Source organism: Stenella coeruleoalba (assembly GCF_951394435.1).
Source record: "Stenella coeruleoalba genome assembly, chromosome: 3".
Classification (NCBI taxonomy): domain Eukaryota; kingdom Metazoa; phylum Chordata; class Mammalia; order Artiodactyla; family Delphinidae; genus Stenella; species Stenella coeruleoalba.
Window position 1 is genome coordinate 32002315 of NC_137148.1, and position 25887 is coordinate 32028201.

The window sequence follows — 25887 nt, forward strand, 5'->3', positions numbered from 1 at the left end:
ATAAGGAGATGATCCCACAATGCAGAGTATCCTAGGCGTGAGGAGTGCAGGTCGCTGGCACGGGGCTGTGGGGTGAGATTAGGCCTGACCTTCTCCAGCACCTTGGAGGAAGGGCAGTTGGAGCCAAAATAGGAAAGAAGATTAGAAGCTAATTTAGCATGGAGGGTGAGGAGGAATGTCCCAGGAAGATCCAGCTGGGGTGAGCAGAGGTCCTGAGTGAAAGGGGCTGGGAGCTTTCAGGCCTGAAAGCGCGGGGCATGTGGGGCGGGCAGGACAGGGCTAGACCACACACACACCCAGGGTCATGCCCAGATGCTGTTTTATATGCAGGGAGCGGTGAGAAGCGGAGTGATGAGCTCTGATTGGAAGTCTTAAGGAAAGCTCACTGCGGCCACACAGTGGAGAGAAGTTGGGAGAACTGGAGGAGGTGAAGTGTGACCAGTTGGAATGGAAGCGAGCAGTGGGGTCGGTCCAGAGGAGAGGGGCCTGGAGTGGGTGGTGACCGTGGTGACAAGAGAAGTGGCCGAATTCCCAAGAGATGGGGGAGGCAAAATCCAGCCGGCGGCTTGTTGACATTACAGCGAGGTCACCAGGACGACAGAGTTCCTTTTATTTATTTATTTTGGTGTTGGTTCTTAAATAATAATTAAGAAAAGGTACCTGTGATCGCTCGTATTAAATAGGAAAAGTTGCATGGATCAGGACCACAGAACTTGTAGTTAAAAATGTATGTTTTGGGGCTTCCCTGGTGGTGCAGTGGTTGGGAGTCCGCCTGCCGATGCAGGGGACACGGGTTCATGCCCCAGTCCGGGAAGATCCCACATGCCGCGGAGTGGCTGGGCCCGTGAGCCATGGCCGCTGAGCCTGCGCATCCGGAGCCTGTGCTCCGCAACGGGAGAGGCCGCAACGGTGAGAGGCCCACGTACTGCAAAAAAAAAAAAAAAAAAAAAAAATGTATGTTTTGTAATCTAGGGATAAAGGAATACGATAAACCGAAATAATATAAATGTTTTACAAATGGGAGTTCTGCTTAGCGTGAGAAAGGACGTGCACGACTAGAGGCCTTTCAGGTGGACGAAGTGCTTCTCCTTCCGGGGCTGTGTTTGGCTCGGCCAAGGCCGCTGTTTAAGGTTGGCGGCCTGGGGAGGGGAAGGCACAGGTGGAGGAAGGCCTCCGAGTCTGGTTGCGTGTGACGTGTGTGCCGCCCCCCTTGTCTTCACCGTAGGACTTGCCATTGGCCCTTAGAAAAATGGATGCAGACTCAGTTTTCCCCAGGAAGGGCAAGATTTTTGTTGTCCCTGTCTCCCAGCTGTGGGTGCAGAAAGCAGGCGTCCTGGAGGGGCCCACTGAAAGCATGGGTGCCTGGAGCTGTGGTCCACGAAGAAGAATGAAGCCCAGTCCCCGCTTTCTGGGTGCCCTACTTGAGTCAGAGGCATAACCACGATGAAATGCCACCAACTACCCCCAGTATGCAGGGGAGCTCAGGCAGAGGTGGGGATGGGAGGAAACCAGAGGAGAGAGCAAGAAAGACTTCATGAAGAAGATGGGGTATAATAGGGGCTTGAAGGTTGGGACTAATTCCCAATTCAGAGGGAGAGTTGGGGACGCGAAACCCGGAACGCCGCGTGAGCAAGTACTGTGGAGTAAAGCATACAGCTCTTCCCGAAGTGTGGGGCGGCCCACTGTGTCTGGAGACAGGAGTCCTGCAAGGGAGAGGCAGTTGGAGTCATACTGTAAATGGCCTTGGACGACAGGGTCAGGTGTAGAAGGAGCTGTTGAAGTATATTGCGTTAAAGAATGAAAATACCACTGTCTAAGAAAGATTAAGACTAAACGCTGTGCGGGAAAAGCAAATTACAGTACAACTTGGACAAGGTTCCCAAGAGCACAGTGTAGGGCGTTCCCATGAGATTGACATCTCTGGGGACTAAAGATTCTGAAGGTTGGAGCTCAAGGGAGGGGCGATGGTCCATGTGGCCACCGTATCTGAAAAGACAGGAGACAAAAACCAAAGCAATCATTGGGAGCCATCTGTTGACGTCTGGGAGACAGTGGAATTCCTGGGAACCATGAAGGACTGCCAGCTCTACTGAGATTGGGCCAACTTGATCTGATGAATATTAGAAAATTCTCATCAATCTTGCTTATTTTTAAAAGGGTGCCTCAATTAATTCTCTAGTGTGCAAGAATCTTCTTAGCACGCTCTTGTGACCAGCACTGTGTGCATACCTTCTTTCTCTGATCTTTTCCCCCAAGACTCCAGTAGCTTCTGTTTTCTCTCTCACTTGAGCCCTCTGGAATTGGAGGCCCAGAGGGGTTGGGAGCCAAGTTTTCGAAAGGCAGGAGGCCAAGGCTGGTTCTTTGCTGGGCCGTCAGAGCTTGGAAGCTGGCTGGCTGAGAACAGACTGCATTTGTCCATATCCTGGAGTTACAGTGGACTCTTAGGTGTGTGCTTTGGGCTAAGTCCAGCCAAGCCATTTCCCGGGACCACACGGCTATATGTTTCCAAGTTTTTCTCTTTATTTCTAGGAGAACTACAGCACCACTGTGAAGCGGGACCAAGTCCTGCATTGGAGCTGGGAATCCGAGCTCCCTCTGGAATGTGCGGCACACTTTATAAGAATGAGGAGTATGGTGGATGACGCCAGGATTCCCAAGCCAGGGTTCTGGAGCAACTGGAGTTCATGGGAGGAAGCAGATGGTGAGAAGTGAGGTGATAAAAGAGTGCAGGGGTTTACTATCTAATATTTCTCGGGGACCAGTAGTCAAATAGTGGAAGTTCCTGTTGAGAAACTCTGGGTAGACACCAGCATTATTTTTCTTTGGCTCCTATTGGGTCTAAAAAGCATAGGTGTGAAACTTGCCACCAGGAGACAGAGGTCTAAGGACTTACCCTCTGAATTTATTCATTGAGGTAATTACGCAAATTCAGACAATTTAGTATTCATTTTCCATAGGTGTGAAGTGTGTATATTATAGAATGCTAAGTGAACAAAACAGGACATAAATTGTACATATGTTTTTATTAGAACAACACAAAGTGTGTATTCATCTAGAGCAGAATTTGGGAAGCTTTTTCTGTCAAGGGCAAGATAGGAAATACTTTAGGTTTTACAACCCTACATTCTCTATCGTGACTATTCAACTCTGCCATTGTAGCATGGGAGCAGTCATAGGCAGAGTGTAAATAAATGAGTGGTTGTGTTCCAATAAAACTTTATTTACAAAAACAGATGGTGTCTGGAATTGGCCCATGGGCCATAGCTTGTCAACCCCTAATGTAGAGACAAGGGAGGGAAATATGGAAAACTGGAAGCAGTTCTTCATTTGAGATCATGGATAATTATGAGAGAGATCATGGATAATTATGTTTAATTATTAAAATATCTCTTAATTTTGATTATTTTGTTATTAAAATTTAGCATTTTGCACAATTTCTTCAAATGCTTCAGCTAAGCTATAGGTTAGTTATAAAGCACTGGCATTTGGTGCTCTCAACTATATACGTTGACAGATTATCTGAAATTCCTGTCAAGAGAACCATTCCTTAGCTAAGTGTTTATGCAAATGTATTCATTCAAACTGATAGCATGTTAACTCACGAGAGGCCCAATGATTAATTTAATACTAATAATAGAATCAAATCTGCATTCTAGTCACTGCTTTCAGCACTATATGTATTAATTTCATCTTCACATCAGCCCTATGAAATACATATAATTCTTATTCCTACTTCACAGATGAGGAGACTGAGGGGCAGATAGCTTTAAAAAAACCCCATGCAGGGCTTCCCTGGTGGTGCAGTTGTTGAGAGTCCGCCTGCCGGTGCAGGGGACGCGGGTTCGTGCCCCGGTCCAGGAGGATCCCGCGTGCCGCGGAGCGGCTGGGCCCGTGGGCCGTGGACGCTGGGCCTGCGCGTCCGGAGCCTGTGCTCCGCGGCGGGAGGGGCCACGGCAGTGAGAGGCCCGCGTACCAAAAAAAAAAAAAAAAAAAAAAAAAAAATCCCATGCGGGGTCATCAGGCCACAAAGTGGTAGAGCCAGAATTCTAACCTGGACAATCTGGCTCCAGAGGCCATTCTCTTAACCGTCACATCCTATTGCTGAGAGACACACTTAACAGAAAAAATAGAGATTAAAAAGGTAGCAATAGAGAAAGAAAGAACAACATTATCAACAACTTTCATACAGTGGACTAGGTTTATCAAAACTATAACTTCCAAACTAACTCAAGAATTGATAGAAAAGCTGATTATTCCTTAAAAAAATTTTTTTATTGAAGTATAGTTGATTTACAATATCCTGTAAGTTTTGGGTGTACAGCACAGTGATTCAGTTATACATTTTTTTTTCAGATTTTTTTCCCTTATAGGTTATTACATAATATTGAGTATAGTTCCCTGTGCTATACAGTAGGTCCTTGTTGGTTATCTATTTTATACATAGTACTGTTTATATGTGAATTCCAAACTCCTAATTTATCCCTTCCCTCCCACCCTCCTTTCCCCTTTGGTAATCATAAGTTTTTTTTTTTTCTGTATCTGTGGGTCTCTTTCTGTTTTGGAAATAAGTTTGTTTGTGTCTTTTTTTTTTTCTTTTAGATTCCACATATATGTGCTATCATATGTTATTTGTCTTTCCCTGTCTGGCTTACTTCACTCAGTATGATAATCTCTAGGTCCATCCATGTTGCTACAAATGGCATTATTTCATTCTTTTTTTATGGCTGAGTACTATTCCATTGCATATATGTATCACATCTTCTTTATCCATTTATCTGTCAATGGACTTTTAGGTTACTTCCACGTCCTGGCTATTGTAAATAGTGCTGCAATGAACATTGGAGTGCATGTATCTCAAATTATGGTTTTCTCTGGATATATGCCCAGGAGGGGGATTGTAGGATCATATGGTAGCTCTATTTTTAGTTTTTTAAGGAACTTCCATACTGTTTTCCATAGTGGCTACACCAATTTACATTCCCACCAACAATGTAGGAACGTTCCTATTTCTCCACACCCTCTCCAGCATTTATTGTTTGTAGACTTTTTGATGATGGCCATTCTGACCAGTGTGAGGTGATACCTCATTGTCATTTTGATTTGCATTTCTAAAATGATTAGTGATTTTGAGCATTTTTTCATGTGCTTTTTGGGCCATCTGTATGTCTTCTTTGGAGAAATGTCTATTTAGGTCTTCTGTCCATTTTTTGATTGGGTTGTTTGTTTTTTTGATATTGAGCTGCATGAACTGTTTGTATATTTTAGAAATTAATCCCTTGTTGGTTGCTTCATTTGCAAATATTTTCTCCCATTATGAGGGCTGTTTTTTCATCTTGTTTATGGTTTCCTTTGCTGTGCAAAAGCTTTTAACTTTAATTAGGTACCACTTGTTTATTTTTGTTTTTATTTTCATTACTCTAGGAGTGAAACCAAAAAAGATAGTCCTGTGATTTATGTCAAAGTGTGTCTTGCCTATGTTTCCCTCTAGGAGTTTTATAGTATCTGGTCTCACATTTAGGTCTTTAATGCATTTTGAGCTTATTTTTGTGTATGGTGTTAGAGAATGTTCTAATTTCATTTTCTTACCTGTAGCTCTCCAGTTTTCCCAGAACCATTTATTGAAGAGACTGTCTTTTCTCTGTTGTATATTCTTGCCTCCTTTGTCACAGAATAAGTGAGCATAGGTGTGGGTTTATCTCTGGGCTTTCTATCCCTTTCCATTGATCTATATTTCTGTTTTTTGTGCCAGTACCATACTGTTTTGATGACTGTAGCTTTGTAGTACAGTCTGAAGTCAGGGAGCCTGATTCCTGCAGCTCCATTTTTCTTTCTCAAGACTGCTTTGGCTATTTGGGGTCTTTCGTGTTTCCATACAAATTTTTTATTCTAGTTCTATGAAAAATGTCATTCGTAATTTGATAGGGATTGTAGATTACCTTGGGTAGTATAGTCACTTTGACAATATTGATTCTTCCAATCCAAGACAGGATATATCTTTCCATCTTTTCATGTTCTTCTTTGATTTGTTTCAAGGCTGATTATTCCTAATCCCCAAAACACTGATTCTCAACCATGGCTGCACATAGAATCACCTGGGGACCTTAAAACAAAATCCCACACCCAGGCCACTGCACTTGGGTGACCTTAGTGATGGCAATTTTAGAGCCCTGGTGGGCCAGCAGCCAGACTGCAGGGGCCTAGGTGAGCAGGGGGTGATTGACAGCTGAGCGATGGGCACAGGCAGGTCCTGGGGGAGGCTGACTGTGGAGGAGCGGGTGGAGAGGAGGCTGGAGGGAGGCATGGAGGACGGTGAGTTTGCCTAAAATGGCAGAGACCTGAGGATTCTTATGTGCTGATGGGCCACACAGACGGAAGATGGAAATGAAAGGAGCTCTTTGGGTGAATGGCATCTGAGAAGGTGGAAGAGGAGTGATCTACAGGACAATTTAGAGATTATGAGGGACACGTGGCTTGGGAGCTGGGCAGACCTGGTGGGTGTGAATGTGGCTTTGCCACTTGCTGGGTGAGTGAACTTGGGCTCAGTCCTGCCCACCCCATGGCTGTAAGGTGGTAAGGATGACAAGAGAGAAGATACATAAGCACTTAACACAGGGCCTCCCACGTGGCTGGGATTAGTACAAAGCAGCTACTGCTGTCCTGATAACCTATGAGCAGGAATGACAGGATCATCCGCAGAGCGGCAGTCACGGTGCCGTCTCCATAGTAAGAACGAGAGCAGTGGTATGATCGCGGCAGCAGGAGGGATGGTACAGAGGATGGTTTTGCACACACCAAAGTTTATAGATCTGCTGTAGAAATTTTAGCTTCCTGTTTTCTCCAGGAGGCAGAAAAAGCTAAAGCTATCTGTTGAGAGTGAGGCAGGAGGGGGCTGGTTTGACTTTTGTGTCCAAGTCTAACTGAGCTGTCTTCTTTTATCTTGCAGCACAGAATTTGCTTGGACATGATCCATTGTTTGTCTTCCCTAAAGATAAGCTGGTGGAAGAAGGCTCCAACGTCACCATTTGTTACGTTTCTAGGATCCATCAGGACAACATATCCTGTTATTTGGAAGGTGTACAGATATATGGAGAACAGCTTGATCGAAGCGTGTCTGCGTTCGAGTTGAAGAACGTGTCTTTTATTAGGGAAAAAGGGACAAATGTCTTCTGTAAGGTGGACCAGGGAGGAGTTTTGGGAGGCATCGTTCTCTTTGTCTCAAGTGAGTGTCCACATCTCTGTGCCCCCCTCCCATTTCCTGTGGAATAGATCAAATTTCCTTTCCCAGAAGACAAGGAAACGTTTCCACTCGTGGCCTCAATTTTCTTTTGTTTCCCAAGTCTTCTAGGAGAGACTCTGGCAAAGACAGTCTGAAGCAATCCTTGTCGGATTTCCTGTTGTTTTCTTGAGTTTACTGACAGTTTTATTCCTAGGAAGCAAGAGCGTTCGGGAGAAAGTTCAGGTCATGACCTGGACCACTGGGACGATGTCCTGCTTTGCGTTAGCCATGCTGGAATGGCTGCAGGCTGGGAGAGGGAGGAGAGGGGCTGCAGGCTGGATGGCCCTAGAGAGGCAGCCGAGGTGGTGGCCGGAAGACCCAGGTTTGGCTCTTCTTGCCACGGCTGGGAGTGCCTTCTCGGCCAAGTTTCCCAGCCTCTTCAGCTCAGTGTTCTCCTTTGTGAATGGGCCCAGTAATGGCTGTTGTGAGGGTTACTGCATACGGCCAGGGCCCCGCCCCGGTATGGTGGCTGCACGCAGTAGGACTTCTGCAGAGGAGGCCGCTGCTGTTCTTAACTGGGTGCAGAGGTGTCAGGTACCTCCATGGGTGATGGCGAGGGGAGAGAAGGCAGCGTTCCACTTTCCCTGTAGGTCCCAGTGTGCTCACCCAGTGGCCTCCCTTCCCCTGCACAGTGGGGCGGCATCTGCAACTCCTCCCTCCCTGCTTCCCCTGCCAAAGGCTGTTTCTGATCTCCCAGACGCTTGGTCACCTGTGCCTCTTGGCGTGGCCTCCGAGAACTGCGGTGCCTCGGGGACTTGGCGGTGCTGCCCGTACATTTCTTGGAACTCTCAGCCTCCAGCTGCTGAGTTTAGCGGGGTCCCCAGATCTGGCTTCCCGGCATCCCAAGCACAGCCCAGGTTCCCAGTAAGCCAGGGCATCTACAATGAAACACCAAGCAACGCTGACCCCATTCATTCATTGTTCTGTTCACTCTGTCTGCATGTAGCAGTACTGTTGAATGCTGCTAGCAGGCACTGGGGCTACAACTTTCATCAGGCAGACAGAGTGCAGACCACATGCAGTACACGTCTGCCATCCTCGGTGATACCCCAGCAAAGCACCAGGGAAGGAAAGAGTAGGGACCAAGATGAGGTACCCGCAGTGTGCCTTTCTGGAGCTGCTGATGCGTTGGCCCCCATTGAAGTAATCTTTTCATTGTTCAGAGCAACTCTGTGGCCTCAGACCCCAAAGAGAACTTTCCATTTCACTTGTCTTTCGATCAAGAGCTTCAGCTAGGTCTTTCATCTGTTTTTTCCTTGTACGGACAGAAGTGCTTGAAGAGCCCAAGGACTTTTCTTGTGAAACCCAGGACCTCAAGACTTTGACCTGTACTTGGGATCCCGGGAGCGACACTGGCTTGAGTAAACAGCCTTCCCAAAGCTATACTTTATTTGAATCGTAAGTGAGCTTTGGTTACATTAGTGACGGATTCTTCCTTGTTTAAGGTACTTGTGACAGTGTTACAGAAAACTTGAACAAATATTTTCAAACCACCTGCCAGGGTCAGGAAGAAATCTTTAAGTGGTCTCAGGTATACAATACTTTCTACCTGAGTTTTGTTAAAGGACAATGTAGCATAAAAATGATAAGAAAGGCTGTTAATGGTGAATCTTGATATGAAAATCGTTCCATGTGGTAATCTAGGTCTACCTAATTTCTACCTTTTTAAGAGTATCCAAAGTAAACTAAGGAAAGTTTCCACCACCCAAGAGGAGAAGTCAGCAATTCATCATTACACATTTAACCGCATAGGTCAAATTTTTTGAAACAATATTTTCGTCACTGGTATTTGTTGGTGACGGATCGATGCTGTTGTGTGGAACATAGTTTGAAAGCCACTGAGTGTGTCTCAGGGATACTCAGTGGATTCAGGGATACATGTCTGCATTGACAAAAATGTAAACCCTGAAATTGTTGTGTGGTGTTGTTTCTTTTTTTTCTTTAAGATTTTCCGGAAAAAAGACACTTTGTAAACACAGAAACTGGTGTGATTGGCAAGTCGCTCAGGACTCACAAGAAACTTATAACTTCACACTCCTGGCTGAAAACTACTTCAGAAAAAGAAGTGTCAGTATTCTTTTTAACCTGACCCAACGAGGTGAGACTTGAGTGTAGCCCACTGTGGCCACGAGCGTATCTTTGTTTGACACACTGTGTGATCAGGTAAATGTGCCGTAGATTTTCACCTAATTCACATCCCAAGTGAAGGTTTTAGTTTATCACTTGTTTGTGCCAAGTTATAAACTTGGGTGCGTGCATGACTTGTGGTCCCCATTATTTGTTTATTTTGATAACGTAATAAACACCAACGAGCTTACCTCAAGTTCAAAATAGAAATCTGACAATAACTTACTTCATCTCCCATCCCACAGCCCCCCCACCCTGCTCCTTCCACTAAGATAACAGATTTAAGTCATGTGTGTGCATGTGTATGTATTCTCATTTTCTTATGAAACCCCCAAAATACTGTTTTTATTTTATTTTAGTGTATAGGAGACATCAAGCTAGTAATTGCTTTTATACACTATTAAATTGCTAATATTTACCCATATTATTGAGTGTTGTTGTAGTCCATTTTCACTGCTGTAGAGTATTTCATTGCATAAATATACAGTGTTTTATTCATGCATCTCTTTTGGTGGATTTTCAGATTGTCTCAAGGTTTATGCTCTTGGATACAGTGTTAATAAGAGCATTTTGATATATATATCCAGTACACACCTAGAGTTGTAGCTGTTTTTCTTGCGTATATACCTATATACCTAAGAATGGAATTGGTGAGGACTCAGAAAATGTGAATGTTCTTCAACTTACAAGATGATGCCAAATTCGCTTCCAAAGTGGTTGTACCAATATATTCTCTCCAAGTTGGTTTTGTCACCCTTTGCATTTTTGTCAGTTGAATGGATGTTAAGTGGTATTTTGCAATGGTTTGGATCTGTACAACCCTGAAGTTGAATATCTCTTTCTATGTTTTGACCACACCCCTGCCTCTCTTATGAAATGCAGCATCTTTAAACTCGTTGTTCATTTTTTCTGGAATTCTTGTACTTCTCCTTTGCCTTCTTAATTCTACACCTCATTTAGATTTCAACTTAATGATCACTTCAGTCACCTAATTACAGGGTGGCACCAATGTAGCGGGCACTGGGCACCCAGCAGTGAACAGAGTTGAGTAACTGCCCCTAATGTGTGTACATGCTAGTGTGTGTGTGGAGAGAGGGTTGAGAGTGGGGCATGGAGACACACAGGAAACATGTAAACAAGTTAATAACATAATTTCAAGCATCGCTAAGTCTTGGAAAGAAGATAAAATTCAGGTGACGGGTAGAGAATGCCTGGGGTGCTGCTTCAGTTGGGATGAGGGCACTGAAGGATGAGGAGGCAGAAAACATCTAGAACATTTGGAGCAAAAGAACAGGATTTGAGGGCTTCCCTGGTGGTGCAGTGGTTGAGAGTCCGCCTGCCGATGCAGGGGACACGGGTTCGTTCCCCGGTCCGGGAAGATCCCACATGCCGCGGAGCGGCTGGGCCCATGAGCCATGGCCACTGAGCCTGCGCGTCCGGAGCCTGTGCTCCGCAGCGGGAGAGGCCACAACAGTGAGAGGCCCATGTACTGCAAAAAAAAAAAAAAAAAAGAACAGGATTTGAAAAGGCCTTGAGGTGGGAACATGCTCTGGGTGTTTCATGCAGGGAAGAATATCCTTGTGTCTTTCCCGTGAGAGAAAGGAGATTGGAGTGGTAGGCAGTGGCCAGGTCACATAGCAACTGTGGAAGTGCGTAAGGTGGAAGGTTTTTTTATTTCAGATATTCTATTTTTCGGTTCTAAAATTTCCACTTAATTCTTTTTTAAAAAAAAATAGTTTCTATTTCTCTGCTGAGAAGTGTTTTCCTTTTATTCATTTCAGATGCAGTTACTTTTTGGTTTTTTAATAAATTTATTTATTCATTTATTTTTGGCTGCATTGGGTTTTCGTTGCCGTGCGTGGGCTTTTCTCTAGTTGTGGCGAGCTGGGGCTCCTCTTCGTTGCGGTGCGCGGGCTTCTCATTGTGGTGGCTTCTCTTGTTGCGGAGCACAGGCTGTAGGCGCACAGGCTTCAGTAGTTGTGGCACATGGGCTCCAGTAGTTGTGGCTTGTGGGCTCTAGAGCGCAGGCTCAGTAGTTGTGGGGTACAGGCTTAGTTAGCTGCCCCACGGCATGTGGGATCTTCCTGAACCAGAACTCGAACCCCTGTCCCCTGCATTGGCAGGCGGATTCTTAACCGCTGCGCCACCAGGGAAGTCCCTGGATGCATTTGCTTATACCTCATGGATCTGTTTTACACTCTTTATCTAATTTTAGCATTCTAAGGGAGTCATCTTGAGGCGTGGGTCATCTCAAAGTTGACATCTGCTGATTGTCTTTTTCCTCGAAAATTGGTGACATTTTCTCTTTTTTGGTTTTGTTTTGTATGTCTAATCATTTTGGATTGTATCCTTGAAACTGTTAATGTTACGTTGGCTAGACTCTGGGTTCTGTTATATTCTCTTTGATGGGCCACTTCAAGTTTTGACTCCCCTCTACATTCTTGCCTGCTTTTGTTTAATTTTAAGAGTCGTCCGTTTCTTCTTGTATTTGTTCCGAGTTTCTAATATAATCAGTGAGAGAAAAGGCTACATTTGGCTACTCCATCTTGGCTGCAAGTCTGGTTTTGTTTGCCATTTTCTCAGAAATAAACAAAAATGCTTATTGAACAAATCAATATAAAAATGAACTGCCTATTTACCAGTCCTTTTGGATCTGTGCTTGAATTTTTTTCTTTTTTTTTTTTTTTGCAGTTCATCCAATGACTCCCTATAACTTATTACCTAAAAATGTTGGTGCGACAAATGCCACCATGACCTGGAAGGTACACTCCATTGGAAACAATTCCACACTTTTGTGTCAGCTTGAACTCCTTGCTGAAGGAAAAGTGATACAAGTAAGTGTTTAACTTTCTATTTTCAAGAATTTCTTTGTGTCTAAACAGAGAGACTGGTGAGTGAAATCTCTTTAAACTCTTATTCCTATGTGTGTTCAAATGATATGGGTCATCTGTTTAAAAGGTCCAGGAAATTAATCATAGACTTTTAGAGTTTAGAGATTTTTTTTTCTCAAAGAAGAACCAGTCTTACTCCAAATCAGGTCTTACTCTGTGTGTGATTTGGCTTTGCAATGAAGTATGCTCACCAATACTTCTGTCTTCTTCTCCCCCCCACCTTTTTTTTTTTTTTTTTTTTTTAATTAAGCAAAGCAATGTTTCCATCAAGGTGAATGGTGAGTACCTCTTAAGTGAACTGGAGCCTGACACAGAATACGTGGCCCGAGTACGCTGTGCTTATACCAACCACTTCTGGAAATGGAGTGAATTGATCAGTCAAAAATTCAACACAGCTGAAGCTGGTACGTTCCGCTCCCTGACATCCCAAGGGTCTAAACTGACTGACAGGAGACGGGTGGGCTTCTCTGAGAACTTTTGTTTGTGCCAAAAACTCAGGGGAAAGTATAACAGAGGCTTGGTACCATCTTTAAAAAACAACAACAAAAAAACCCTAAATTAAATGCCTAATGAAATGTGAGTGGGAAGATATCTACCTCAGACATTTGCCATCTGAGTTATTTCTACTGAACATTTTCTCTCTGATCTTCAATTTGCCAAAGTGGTTTCTAAGCTAAAGGTATTGCTGGATTCCCGTTGTATCTGGGGCTGTGTAAATTAGTATAAACTTTTAATTCAGGACTGGGGACAAACAGTATCCTTTGTGCTGAGGAAAGCACTGATCTCATGCTAAACAGCCTCGGGCTGTGTTTGGAAATGTAATGGTATCTGGAAACTGAATCATCATTGTTAAGTTTTTGGTTCCCGTGACAACAAACTGGGAGCCTTCTCATCATGCTCTCAGGGGTCGTTTCCTCAATAATGACTGAACAGAGACTTTTTGCCCCAAATAACTATGTCTTAGACCTCAGATAAACCTCAGGAGATGAGTTGGCCCAGCGTTGCTTTCACCTCCTTCCAATCCCAGTTGATAAAGTCTTACTGTTGCCCACTTTACACATGAAACAACTTGGGCCCCTAAACTGGGGAGACATGCCTGGTTTGCAGAGTTAACGAAGGGCAGAGACGTGACAACAGTAACCAGGGCAGTTACCGCTTCTCTACGTGTTTAGTATGTGCCAGACACAGCTGCGAGTGCTTGCAATGTTTTCCCCTCAAATCCTCCCACCATGCAGTAGGTCCTGTTATTATCCTCACTTGATAGATGAGGCCGCGGAGGCCCAGGGAGGGTGAGGGGTTTAACTGGCCCCGCTAGCAAGGGACTGAGCTGTGACTGTAGCTCAGGCCCAGGCTGGCTGACTCCAGAGCTCCCCCCTGATCTGACCCAGACTGGCATCTGCATGGTCTGTCTCTCGGGGGTGTCATTACAGCCTGGAGATCTTTGTGATTCAAGTCCTGGCTATTTTGCTGCCTAAGGAAGGATTATATCTATTTATTTTATTCCATCTTATTATTTGTGTTTGTAAGCTGGTGAGTTCTTTGTTTCAGCCTGGGGGGAACGTTTTCAAGCAGTGACTCTGATTGGCGGGCTGGCGAGGGCAGTGCCTGAAAACCCACACCCAGGACTGGTCACCAGAGGTGCTCAGCAGGCCTCCTCCCCTTGTCAGCCCCCCACCACTCCCCTCCAAGACTCCAGTCATTTTTCTTGGTGGTGGTCCCCTCCAGAGCCCTGTTCCTGATGGTAATTTGGTTTATTCCTCATTTGTGTTTCATTAAAGAATTTTTACTTTATTAATACTGCATTGCTTTGGGATATTTTTGCAAATTTATTCCAACATTATACCTAAAATTTAGTGCAATGAAAAATAACAGAAAGATGGCATTTTTAATAAATAGTTTCTTTTAGATTATAGTATCATAAACCTGCAAAATACTTAACTTTGCTTTTGATGATGACAAGAAAATGAGATGAATCTACTGATGGTGAATCCACAGATTTTTTTTTCACCTTGAATAACACTTTGCTTAATGCTGGCAAAGTCAATGTTTATGTGTATTATAATCCTGCTTAAGCAGAATCATGGTGAGCAGAGCTAAATGACACCATGGGAGAAATTATATTGACATAAAGATGGAGCACCGTCACCTGTGCTGCAATTCTCTTTTCTTGCAAGTAGTCCTGTACAAACCAGCTGAAGATTCTGCATTGAGCTTGGGGGTCTCTCACTGAGTATTTCAATATGTTTTTGATTTAATATTGGCTTCTCCGATGGCTTGTTGAGAAAATTGAAATCTGCCTCTAATAGATTTTAAAAATATATGGTCACCTTTATGTTGAGTAGGAAGTGTAACTAAGGGGGAAAAAAAGGACTTTCTTAAATTTCAATTATTGGGGACTGTAAACTATATTTTTATGAAACAGAGAACTAAATTTGTATGTGTTATGTTGCAAAACAATGCTTCTTGCACAGAGATGTGTTGAAGCAAATCATAAATCACTGGTCCTACCGTTTACTGGCAAGAAAGACAAGGAAGCAAGCTCTTCTAGAACAGAGTGGGGAGAGGCATATGCTGGGGAGAGGCGTGCAGCCAGTGCCCTGAGGGTCCTCATGCAGGCAGCTGGCCCAGGCCAGGAACTTGGGGGGGTGGGCGTGCATGGGGAGGAGGGTAGCAAGGAAGGGGTCCCAGGCTCTGACTGCAGCCACAGGCCAGCCTGTGTGCAGTTAGGAACTCCGGGAAGAGTGCAGCCTTCCCCTGGGGCTCTCCACTTGAGTGTGTCCATTGCAACCTTCACAAGTGGGGCAAGGAAACAGCAATAGTCTGCTGCTCCTAGAAATTCCAAATATGGGAAATTTACCTGACTAACCTCCTAGAATTGGACTGACAAAGGATTCCAAAATTCCCTGGTGGCTTCCAGAAGCTCTGAGGCTTGAGTTCACAAAGGCCCCATGTGATGTCCCATTCAGATGTAGCAGCCCTTTTGTAAAGCACCCACTGTGGGCCCCTAGTGAGGCGAGACCAGTATGGCCGCGGCCAAGTGGGTAGAAGTCACAGAGAGTGAAAAAGCGAGAAGCAGGCTCAGGCAGGACAGGCCGTGGTCACTTTTGTTGACGAAACTAGAGAAGGGTTGAATGTATTATTGTATGTGCATATTGTGACCCTAGAGCTTTTCTTTGGTTAATTTCAGCTCCCTCAGAGGCTCCCGATGTCTGGAGAAACTTGAAGATGGTGTCGGGACATCCTACTGTGAGTTTATTCTGGAAGGTGAGATGCAGACGTTCAAAGAGACAGATTTTTGCTTGGCAGTTATCTTTCACTGAAACTAGACATTGGTGCAGTCTTCTGATGGGGAGGGCTGTTAACATGAATCCAGTAGAATTTGTTACCCAGTGGAGGAATCCCAGCTCCACATCCATGTCCCCAGCGCTGGACCAGTAACTCCTTCCTCAGCAGCCTCTTGCACAGGTGGCCATTTCTGCTTGTTAGAACTGCATCTCCTAACTTCTCCTCAGGCCTGCCCCTAACATCTGCAGGGCCCAGTCCATGAGTATAAGTGGAGAAATATATACCATAATTAAAAGTTATAAATATTTAACTATTCAGAGTATTTATATTTAAAAGTTTTAAGTCAAGCTAAAAAGCTGCAATATAAAATTAATCTTGTCTTTCTATCTTAACTGACATGCCTTCACGACAACGTGGAAGGCCTGGTTTGCGTTAAGAACTCTCGGATTCCTCAGTGTTTGATGCTAAGTCATGGCCATGCTGAGGGAGCTGGTCCTTGGCCGCAGGCCACCCCACTCTTTTTCCCATCTCCACTCCGGTCCTCCCCACGAGGGAGGACCCCCATGCACACACATGTGCACGTGCCAGTCTGTACGTCCAGGTTTTGTCCACACCCCAAGCTAACAGTTGCCCCAGCCCAATCTCAGGTCTGGGGGTGCACACGCCAGGGGCACTGTCTGTCCTCAGGAAGGTAGGCCGGAGGTTCAGGCCCCTCCCATCTGGGTCCACTCCTGTCTTTCCCACTCCATACTCACTGAGTTTTAATCCAGGCTAAAGAGTCCCCCTTTCTCTCTATTCCTGACTTGGTCACTCCTCTCTGGACACAGTATACTCTGAGATCTCCCCCAAATGATCCTATTCTCTGCTCAATTTTAGTTAGAATAGAATGTCTGATTTCAAGCTTGGTTTAGAAGGTTATTTTCTCTCTTAAGCTGTTTTAATTAGCCCGGTGTGTGTGTGTGTGTGTGTGTGTGTGTGTGTGTGTGTGTGTGTGTGTGTGTGTTCAATCAAGGGACAGAAACTCTTTTCAGAGGAAAGCCCATTTTGAAATGATTGTTTAATATTTTTTTCAGCCACTCTCAAAAGTGCATGCCAATGGGAAGATCCTGTTCTATAATGTAATTGTAGAAAACCTAGACAAGCCATCCAGGTTCGAGGTCCTCTCCATCCCTGCTCCCGCCAGCAGCACAGAACTAACCCTCGATCAGTGTTCTTACCAAATCCATGTCACAGCTCACAACAGTGTGGGCCCTTCTCCTGCTTCCGTAATTGTCGTTTCTGGAGACCCTGGAAACGGTGAGTGTTTCTGGTTTTGTTTTTCTTCTCTAGAAAAGTGTTGATGGTGTTATTAGGCAGAGGTGGATAAATCAGAAAGACAGTAATTTGGGGAGACAAAAGATCTAGCTGCCAAACACTGTCCGTCATTTTCTTTGGGTTCAGGCGTTTCAGCGGGTTTCTGGCGCAGTCCTCCTTCGTGTGGGAAGAAGATTTCAGCCATATCTCAGGGATTCTTCCACCAACTTGGGAAATTGTCTCAAATTTATTCAAATAAATGCAACACCGACAAACAGTCCCAGCTGAGAGTTAGAGATGGTATGAAAGTGCTTTGTGGCTTATGAAACACGAGGTGCATTTATTATATGGCAGAATATTTTGTCAGTCTTGGCCACCTATAAAGAGCCCAGGAACATTTCTGGACATCATGAGGAGAGCTAGCATCATCTTTCGAGAAGGGCTTTGCCAAAGCTGTGGAATAAAATGGTGATAACTGGCTAAACCCTTAGCCTGTGAGAGACCAAACAAGGTGGAAATGACCTTACGTGTACAATTAATAATGGTGTAAATTTCCTTCTTGGGAGAGCTGTGAAAGGAGGTTGGCTGCACTAACCCCGCCCCCAGCAGTACACACTCTGAGACACTGCACACTTGGACATGACCCAACAGACATCCTAAGGTCATTCATGAACCTTGCAATAATGTCACCCTTCAGTTAATGCTATAAAAATTTTCAGACCCTGCTTGTAGGGTTATGTCACGTTGCTTTATACCTATCATTCAAATTAGGCTTAAATTTAGGTTAAGTGGGCTAGATTAGAGGGTGTTATTATTTTGTTTTATTTACTTTGTTTAAGAACTATCCTGTGTGTCAAGTAAGAGAAAGAAATTGGGATTGTGCCACAGGAGAAAAACTAAGGAGTCACTTAACCTAATCTTTGCTTGTCAAGAACTGTATTAGAGAAGGAAGTTATTCTGTCTTTATTAGGGCCGAACGGGAAAGGTGGGCATTTCATTCACCCTGGGGGAGCTGACAGATTAAAAAAACACTGCCTCCAATGAGGCTCAGCTCAAACAACTCTGCTAAACACTATTATCTGTTTGGGGTCTTCCCTATCTGTGGGTTCCTATCATACCTTCCTTCCCCATGCCCTTCCTTTAGAACCCATTCCTTCACCTGTGAAGCCCTATCCAGCTTTCCTGATGTGGTCCACATTCTTAAGTCTCCAGAGTGGATAAAGGCACTGATGTGCTCTGAGACAGACCAAGGAGGTTTAGCCAATTCACACTAGAGTGTGAATGACTGAAGAAAAAGAAAATAGATAGATTCCCTTTCTCTTTTCCTCTACCTCCACTCCTCAAAACATATTTGCAATTTTAAAGAAGCAGCTTAGTAAGAGTCATGCTTCTAAGTTTGGGGTGAAATTTTAGTCAGTGTGAATAAGTGAAGTAGAAAATGTCAGTTTTAATATGAAAGAGATTTGTCTCTCTGATGAAGGAAGACAGAGAAGGCATGTGGGTAGGATAGGCACAGGCCTTCTTGGGGAACCTCTCGCCTCATGCCTGGGGCTGCAAAGTCCTTTCGGTGTTCCCAGCTGGGTGATAATTTGGTGCCCTAGAAAATGTAATAGCATCCTGCTTTCACATCAATGTTCAGCTCTAATTAGAATTGCCAGATAAATTAAAGATGCCCAGTTAAATATGAATTGCAGAGAAGCAACAAGTACATTTTGAGTGTTAAGTCTGTCCCATGTAACATTTGCGCCACACTGCCTGCCTCTCTGAACAGCTGTTTGCAGGTCCACCCCTTGATCAGAGTCTGCTTTCACTAGAGTGACCACCAGGGACCACTGAACAGTGGAGTCAGCCTCGGAAATAGGAGAAATTCTCATCCCTCAATATCTAGGCTGACCTGCTTGAAATCAGTAGAACTGTAGTCCATTGAGACCATATCACCTTTTTTCCAATTGTCAGACCTTAGGAAAACTACCCTGGTGCATAAAATACGTTGAGGTGGTATCCTAGGTCATAAGTAGCGTGCACATCCGTTCATAATCTGGCTTAGTACATACCTGAATTGTTCTTTCCTTTTTTCTCCACACTCACCTCAGTTTCTGCCCCTAAAATCTGGGAGACAGTAGTTAGTTCAGGAGCAGCCAGCATTATGTGGGACAATTAAGACAAATTATTCATTCATTCAACAGATGATTTTTGAAAGCAGATCAAGTACCAGACACAGTTCTAGGTCAAGGGTCAACAACTTTTTCGGTAAAGGGGCAGAGAGTAAATATTTTAGGCATTATAGGCCAGACAGTCTCCAGTCTATATTCTGTATTCTTTGTTTGTTTTTAAAAACTCTTTAAAAATCTTAAAACCAGTCTTAGCTTAAGGGTCATATAAAAACAAGCTTCCAGGGCTGGATTTGTCCTGCTGGTGGTGGTTTGCTGATCCCTGTTTTAGGGGCTGACGTCCCTTTGGGTCTCAGAAGATCAGGACAGGGGGCATCTGAAGGGCAGGTGTGAATATTTGTTTGGAGTGAGAGGCAGGAAAAGATCCCTCCTGCCCTAACCCAAGCCCCGTAGCAATTGCAGAGGTAGGGCTTTTACCTGCTAGATACACTGCACGTTCAAGTTTATTTTCTTCTTTAGATACTTTTGCAAAATGTATGATTAATTAAATCTGAAGCATTGCCCTCTTTGTATGTACAGAAGAGGTTGAAAAAGGAAGAGTTAACGGCACAGAGGATGGATTTTCTGTGTCTTGGAAACCCCAATCCGGAGATGCCACAGGCTATGTTGTGGAGTGGTGTGATGGTCCCCAGGACCTGCCCTGTGTTCTCCAGTGGAAAAACCTCGGCCCCAATACCACAAGCACAGTCATTAGCTCGGGTAAGAAGAACCTTCTGTATTACCATGCTGCTCCATTCACCTGGCGGCAACTTCAACAGGTTTCGGGATCATCTCAGATACTCTGTGCTCAACTGATAACTACAAATCCAGCGTGGGTCTTGGAGTTCAAATTTTGCAGTGATGTGGTCTAAGGTTTGACCTTTGTATCTACTTTTACAGAGACTACCTGGACCAAAGGCTGGAATAGGTGTTCATGAGTTTCATGAATTTGTTCAGCAGTGAGTCAGCAGTCTCAAATGAATGGCAGAGGGACATTATAACAGTTGTCCTGAGAGCTTTTACAAAAGCAATGAAGTGTGTGGATTTGGGAAACAGGAGTAGAGCTGATGGGAGTCGATTATCAACGTCAGTTTCAATGGAACATCTAGAACTTGGTCTCTTTCCTCCCACACTGGATTTGTCATTTCGAGATTACTAGTGTAGCAGTTCAAGGAGCCTAGGTTTGTGGCTTGATTAGGGGTGGGGGTGGGGGGGTGTTGGTGGCGCCATCTGCTGGGCTCAAGATAAAGATGTGGGAATTGTCCGGGTCCAGAGGGTGACTGATGAGACTCCAGGAGGGCATTCAGTGGCTGGTGGGGAGTGAGGAGGGGAGTCTTCCCTTGGCTTGAGCAGTGTCAGTGGCATGGTGTGAGGGGAAAGTGAGGTACTGGAAGCAAATCTTCCAGATGCTTGCCCTTCATGGGCAGAGAGAAGGCCAGTCGCTGGCAGGGGATTTGGAGTCAAAGGAGAGTTTTACATGGTTTTCTGTGTCTGGTTGAATTCTGCGCCCAGTTGCATGCACGTGGATAAGGGCATGTTTGCGAACTCTTTATCAAGAGGATGATGTAGAGGACAGTCGCCCAGACTTCGTCGGAAATGCTGGAGGATTCAGGGGAAGGAGGGAAGATGGTGGCGATGAAGGGCAGAAACCCCGAGGAGGAAATTCTTAAGGGGACACAAATTCATTTTTCATTCTTCTTCTTTTCAGAAGTAAAGAGAATGGCATCCTGTGTTATTGAAAATCTGTTGACTTTTCTTCTCTAGGTGCTTTTAGACCAGGGGTTCGATACAACTTCAGAATTTATGGAATTTCTACCAAAAGGATGGCTCATTTATTAGAGAAAAAAGCAGGATACTTGGAGGAACTGGGTAAGTTTAAAGCATTTAATGTGTCCATTGTTCAGAACAATCCAGAAACTCTTCACTTTGGGTTTAGGAAGATTACAGCACCTTTCCTAATTTTCAGTGTCCCGTTTATTCTGGCAATGGGGTTTTTTAAAAAGTTATTTTTTAATCATACAAATAGAAAACATTTTCATTAAAGACAATTTATAAGATGTTATGCAAAAGAAGACAAAATGATTGCTAATTTTACCACCCAAGGGCAAATACCCAGAGTTAATATTTTATGTGTATCCTTTCTCAGTACAGATATACACTTTTAAATAAAAATGGGATCTTTTTTTATTACTACTCTATGCCGTTTTGTAAAGTGCTTTTTGACTCATGTCACTAAGTAATCTTTAACTGTCATTTTTTAGCACTGCAAAGTGCCTCATGGTTTGCATATGTCAAATCACCTGTCGTTGGACTTTTAGGATGATTACAAAAATACTTCTCTATTAAAAACTATAAAATTCACCTTCAGTTATGTTGCAGTCTCAAATACTCAATCTCTCTCTTCTTTCTTGGCCAAATCTCTTATGCCCTATCTGACTCACCATCATTTTAGCTGAATCTTTGTCCATCGCTCTGATAATGGTTTTTCAACAACGCCCCGGAAGTAGAATACTCGAGCCAAAAGGTTTGAACTTCTTAAATACAATTTTATAATTTTTAAGACTTTTGGTAGATGTTGTGAAATCGCTGCCCCCCCAGAAATTGTACCATGATCCCAGCAGCAGTGTGGGGGAGTTTTGATCCTCCCATGTGGTTGCTAATTCACCTTCTCGGCATCCAGGGTCTCACACCCGCTGGAAGCTGGGCAGCTGTGTCCTTGACTGCCTCTCAGCAATCAGACCAGCTCTTGGGGTTCTCCGTTGGGTGGGAGCTGCCCCAGACAGGCAGGAAGGGTGTGTTGTGTGTTTTGGCGGACATAGGCCAGGTGTGCACCAGCGTATGTGCTGAAACAGGCTCTCAGGGAAGCCTCAGAATAAACGCTTTCCAATTCTCCCTGTGACACCTGGACAATTGTGCACTGCTACCACTTGGGAACTAGAGTTCTTCAAAGTTGCCCATACCTCTTCAAACATAACCCTTCCTCCTCCTCCCTTCCTCCCTACTTCAGTTCATCCTCCCAAACACTGTTGAGAATTCAGACTCAGAATGAAGTCTAAGAAAGCCTTTCTTTTTTGCTGTGTGACCTTGCCAAGTTACTGAGTCTCTCTGGGCATCCATTTCTACACCTGAGAGATGTAAGGCTTGAACAAGATGATTGCTCAACTCCTTCCCAGCTCTCACGAGCTAAGTCAGGGCGTACATCCTCTAGAGAAAAAGATGAGACTCCTTCACTTGGCACACGCGCCTACAGAGTGGGCCGTGGTTCTGCTTTCAGTTTACACCAGTGCACTGAGACTCTTTCCAAATCGTAAATCTTACATTATCCCAACTTCCTTTCCTAGCTCCTTCAGACAACCCTCAAGTGGTCATGAGTAAGTTGACCTCCCACTCCTTCACTCTGAGTTGGAAGGATTATTCCACTGAATCCCAACCTGGCTTTATACAAGGATACCATGTCTACCTGAAACCCAAGGCGGGGGAGCAGTGCCACCCGGCATTTGAAAAGACAGTTCTTCCAGGTGACTTTTTTTTTTTTGTCTGTTTACCGTTTCAAGGTCTCATTATTTGAAATCATTGGAAAGGCTGCTGGCCGTCTCTGACTGTGGCCAGGCTGAATTCTGTGCTCACGTGCTTAAACAAATTAGTAGGGTGGACAAGACCATGGGGGCCAGGATTTTAACTTACTTAAAAACAATGTGGCCCAGTATTTTTAGAAGCACCTGAAATACCCTCAGCTCCTTAAGAAAACCTACTTAGGAACCATTCTTGCTAACCTCATTTCTTCTTTGACTTCATTAAAGTTTATTAAAATGTGTATCTAAGAAGCACTGGCAGGCTCTTCCTCTCTCTCTGGCAGGTCTGAGTGCTTCCCCTGGTCAGGAACATCCCTTGTTTAGTGGGGTGCTTGCTTTGCTTGCCGTCTCCCGAATATTTTTCCAGTGTCCCCAGTGTGATGAAATTATGATTTCATTTTTGGTTGGTTTAGAAACGTTGGCAGTGCCAAGTCAACAAGAGTATTAGTGCCCCACTGTCTCACAAGATCTTTATCATGCTCTTAATAGTTTTTTCTTCTTGAAAAAAAAAATTTTTTTTTTTTTAACCTCACAGAGGATTCAGTATGTTGCAAATACACAATTGACAACCCGGGACAAAAGACATTCGTTGTGGAAAATCTACAGCCGGAATCCGTCTATGAGTTTTTCGTCACTCCTTACACAAGTGTTGGCGAGGGTCCCCTGGATGCCTTCACAAAGGTCACAACTCCGGATGAATACTGTGAGTTTCTCCAAATCAAAACTCTTAGCAGTTCTTGGGAAACTGACAGATGACACACACCATGGGCATGGGTTTTGTCTAGATTGGGAATTTTTAAACCTTTCTTCTCTTTCTTTCTCTAGATGAAACTCACCAAAAAAAAAAAAAAAAAGGAAATGTTACGCAGAATCCCACTACATAAAATAGATAAGAGTGAAGCTAATCCAACTGATCTATAACCTGGAATCTTCCTCTTGCCTCTCTCTGGCCCCTGAGGCACTTCTCTGGAACTCAGTCCCAGAATAGTTTGAAAATCACTGATGGCGTATTTTAGTGTTGACTTGGGAAGAGCCTTGTGAGTTCTGTCTGCAAGAGGGGTGGGGATGTTCTTCTCAGCAGAACTGCTCTCTGCAGCCAGACTTCTGGCTGGTTTCTCTCAGTGGCAAATTACTGGCTTCTTGACCTTGCGTCTCTGGGGGTACTAGAAAGTACGGTGGGGCAAGCAGTGTTGGTTCACGAACCCGGTGTTTGCAGATTTGATGGGGAAAGGGTGAGATAAAGAGAGCCATCCTTTCAAAATGCATTTGTCTTGAAAGATGGAGAAAGAAGAGGAAGGGAGAAGAATGGCAGCTTACTGGTAAATAAGATTCTGCTGGTAAATCCTGCCCGCCAGCAAAGAGGAAGGTGGTGGGAGAAAACAGATACTGACGGAGGAAAGCGGGGAAAGTAGGTAGCAGATAGGAATCATAGGAGGTCCACGCTGGAAAGGACATCTCAAGATACGCCTCCATGAAAAACAAATAGGCTAAAATATCTGCCTGAGTTGCCAAGTAGCGTAAGGTGGGGCTCTGGGGATGGGGTGGGCTCGTCAGGTAGAACCACTGGACCTGGCTGTCTGACGGGTGATGAGGATGCCCACGACCACAGTGGCAGGTTGGGCTGAAACATGGCCCCAGGTCTCTAAGCCAAAGGCCAGAACTCTCGTAGTCAGGTTAAGATTTCAGTCAACAACTCACATTACTTGAGCATGCTTGCCATTCTAGAGTTAATTTTAAATTTATTTTCAGGCTGTTTTTCTTCCAGCTTCAGTATTTACTTGGCTGGTAGAGGTGTGTGTATGAGTATGTGTAAGACACACACACACACACATATAATACATATGATTATCTTTATCTCAATTATATTTTCTAGATTTCATTTATCTCCCTTACTCATGAGAAACCTCCTTAGCCTTGGCTGTGACTCGATTATATTGATTATTATGAAAAAGTAAACTAAGTTGCTGCATGATTGCAGCAGTGAGAATGACAGTCCACAGTTAGAAAAATAGTATGGAGGACTCACAAATGCAATGGTGAGTGACAGAAGCCGGGCCCCGCTCTTGCTGCACAATTCCACACATAGAGTATAGACAGAGGCAAATGCTGTTTATGTGGTTGAAAGGCAGGCTAGTGGTTACCGTGGGAGGGGAAGATGCCTGGATGGGGACACTGGGGGACTCTCGGGGGAGCTGGTAACGTTCTTTTTCTTGATCTGGGTACTGGTTACGTGGGTACGTTCAGTTTGTGAAAACTCATTGAGCTGTACACTTAGGAGCACTTTTCTGTATGCACATATTATACTTCAACAAAAAGTTTAGCAAAGCCTGTCTGAAGTTTGGAAACTACTATGGGTAGCTCCCCAGGCTGCTTCTCAGATACATTACAAATTCGTAATTTAACCAAATTTTAAAACCAATTGTAGTCATCAAAAGTACTGCTCTTGAGAGCAAGGTGTTCTTTTTTTTTTTTTTTAAACATATATGTACTGATTTATTTTTATTTATTTATTTTTGGCTGTGTTAGGTCTTCGTTGCTGCATGCAGGCTTTCTCTAGTTGTGGTGAGCAGGGGCTACTCTTCGCTGCGGTGTGCGGGCTTCTCATTGCAGTAGCTTCTCTCGTTGTGGAGCACAGGCTGTAGGTGCACAGGCTTCAGTAGTTGTGGCACGTGGGCTCAGTAGTTGTGGCACAGGGCTCTAGAGTGCAGGCTCAGTAGCTGTGGTGCACGGGCTTAGTTGCTCTGTGGCATGTGGGATCTTCCCAGACTCGAATCCGTGTCCCCTGCACTGGCAGGTGGATTCTTAACCACCGCGCCACCAGGGAAGTCCAAGAGCACGGTGTTCTTTAGTGGTGTCAGGAGGAGTTTCTTTCGCCTTACCTGGTGTCAGGGATAATTTTAGGCCAGTTGTCGAGGTGCTTTCTCTGCCACCCTCTTACCTTCCCATGTCCTTTTCTCCAGAGCCCTGTGCTTCCTCAGAGCACTGGGTTGGGCCTGCCCTCCCTGACAAAACTCCAGTGTTATCCACTAGCACCACAAGTCAGTCCCCATTCCTGCAGGACAGCTGTGGAGGGGGATGAGGAGGGCAGGGAGGCAAAGGGATTGAACAGGAATATATGTACATGTGAATGACTGTCAGCCTCCAAACCCCTTCGTGCGATTTGCTTTTATAAAAGAGGATGTTTACCAACCCAGCTGAACTATTCTTTGGCGGATTTGCAAGCAGTGAGACCAGGAAGATGGGCATTTATGAAAATGAAGTACAGGTTGACATATCTGAGAAATAAAAATAGA

General features: G+C 44.5%; 1 protein-coding gene across 3 annotated transcripts in view; it reads left to right on the forward strand.

Moving 5' to 3' along the window:
• The window catches only part of OSMR (oncostatin M receptor), a 55979-nt gene that overhangs the window by 25767 nt on the left and 4325 nt on the right, over positions 1-25887 (forward strand). Inside the window, exons 4-15 of one of the 3 annotated variants that reach the window (XM_079915966.1) lie at positions 2530-2701; positions 6944-7219; positions 8545-8674; positions 9223-9374; positions 12095-12237; positions 12545-12698; positions 15482-15558; positions 16653-16875; positions 19563-19742; positions 20787-20891; positions 22364-22540; positions 23130-23297. In XM_079915966.1, coding sequence (XP_079772092.1) covers positions 2530-2701; positions 6944-7219; positions 8545-8674; positions 9223-9374; positions 12095-12237; positions 12545-12698; positions 15482-15558; positions 16653-16875; positions 19563-19742; positions 20787-20891; positions 22364-22540; positions 23130-23297 — 1957 coding nt within the window. Of the gene's footprint in view, positions 1-2529; positions 2714-6943; positions 7220-8544; positions 8675-9222; positions 9375-12094; positions 12238-12544; positions 12699-15481; positions 15559-16652; positions 16876-19562; positions 19743-20786; positions 20892-22363; positions 22541-23129; positions 23298-25887 lie in introns of all 3 variants that reach the window. The other 2 variants (XM_079915967.1, XM_079915968.1) reach the window with 2 other exon arrangements.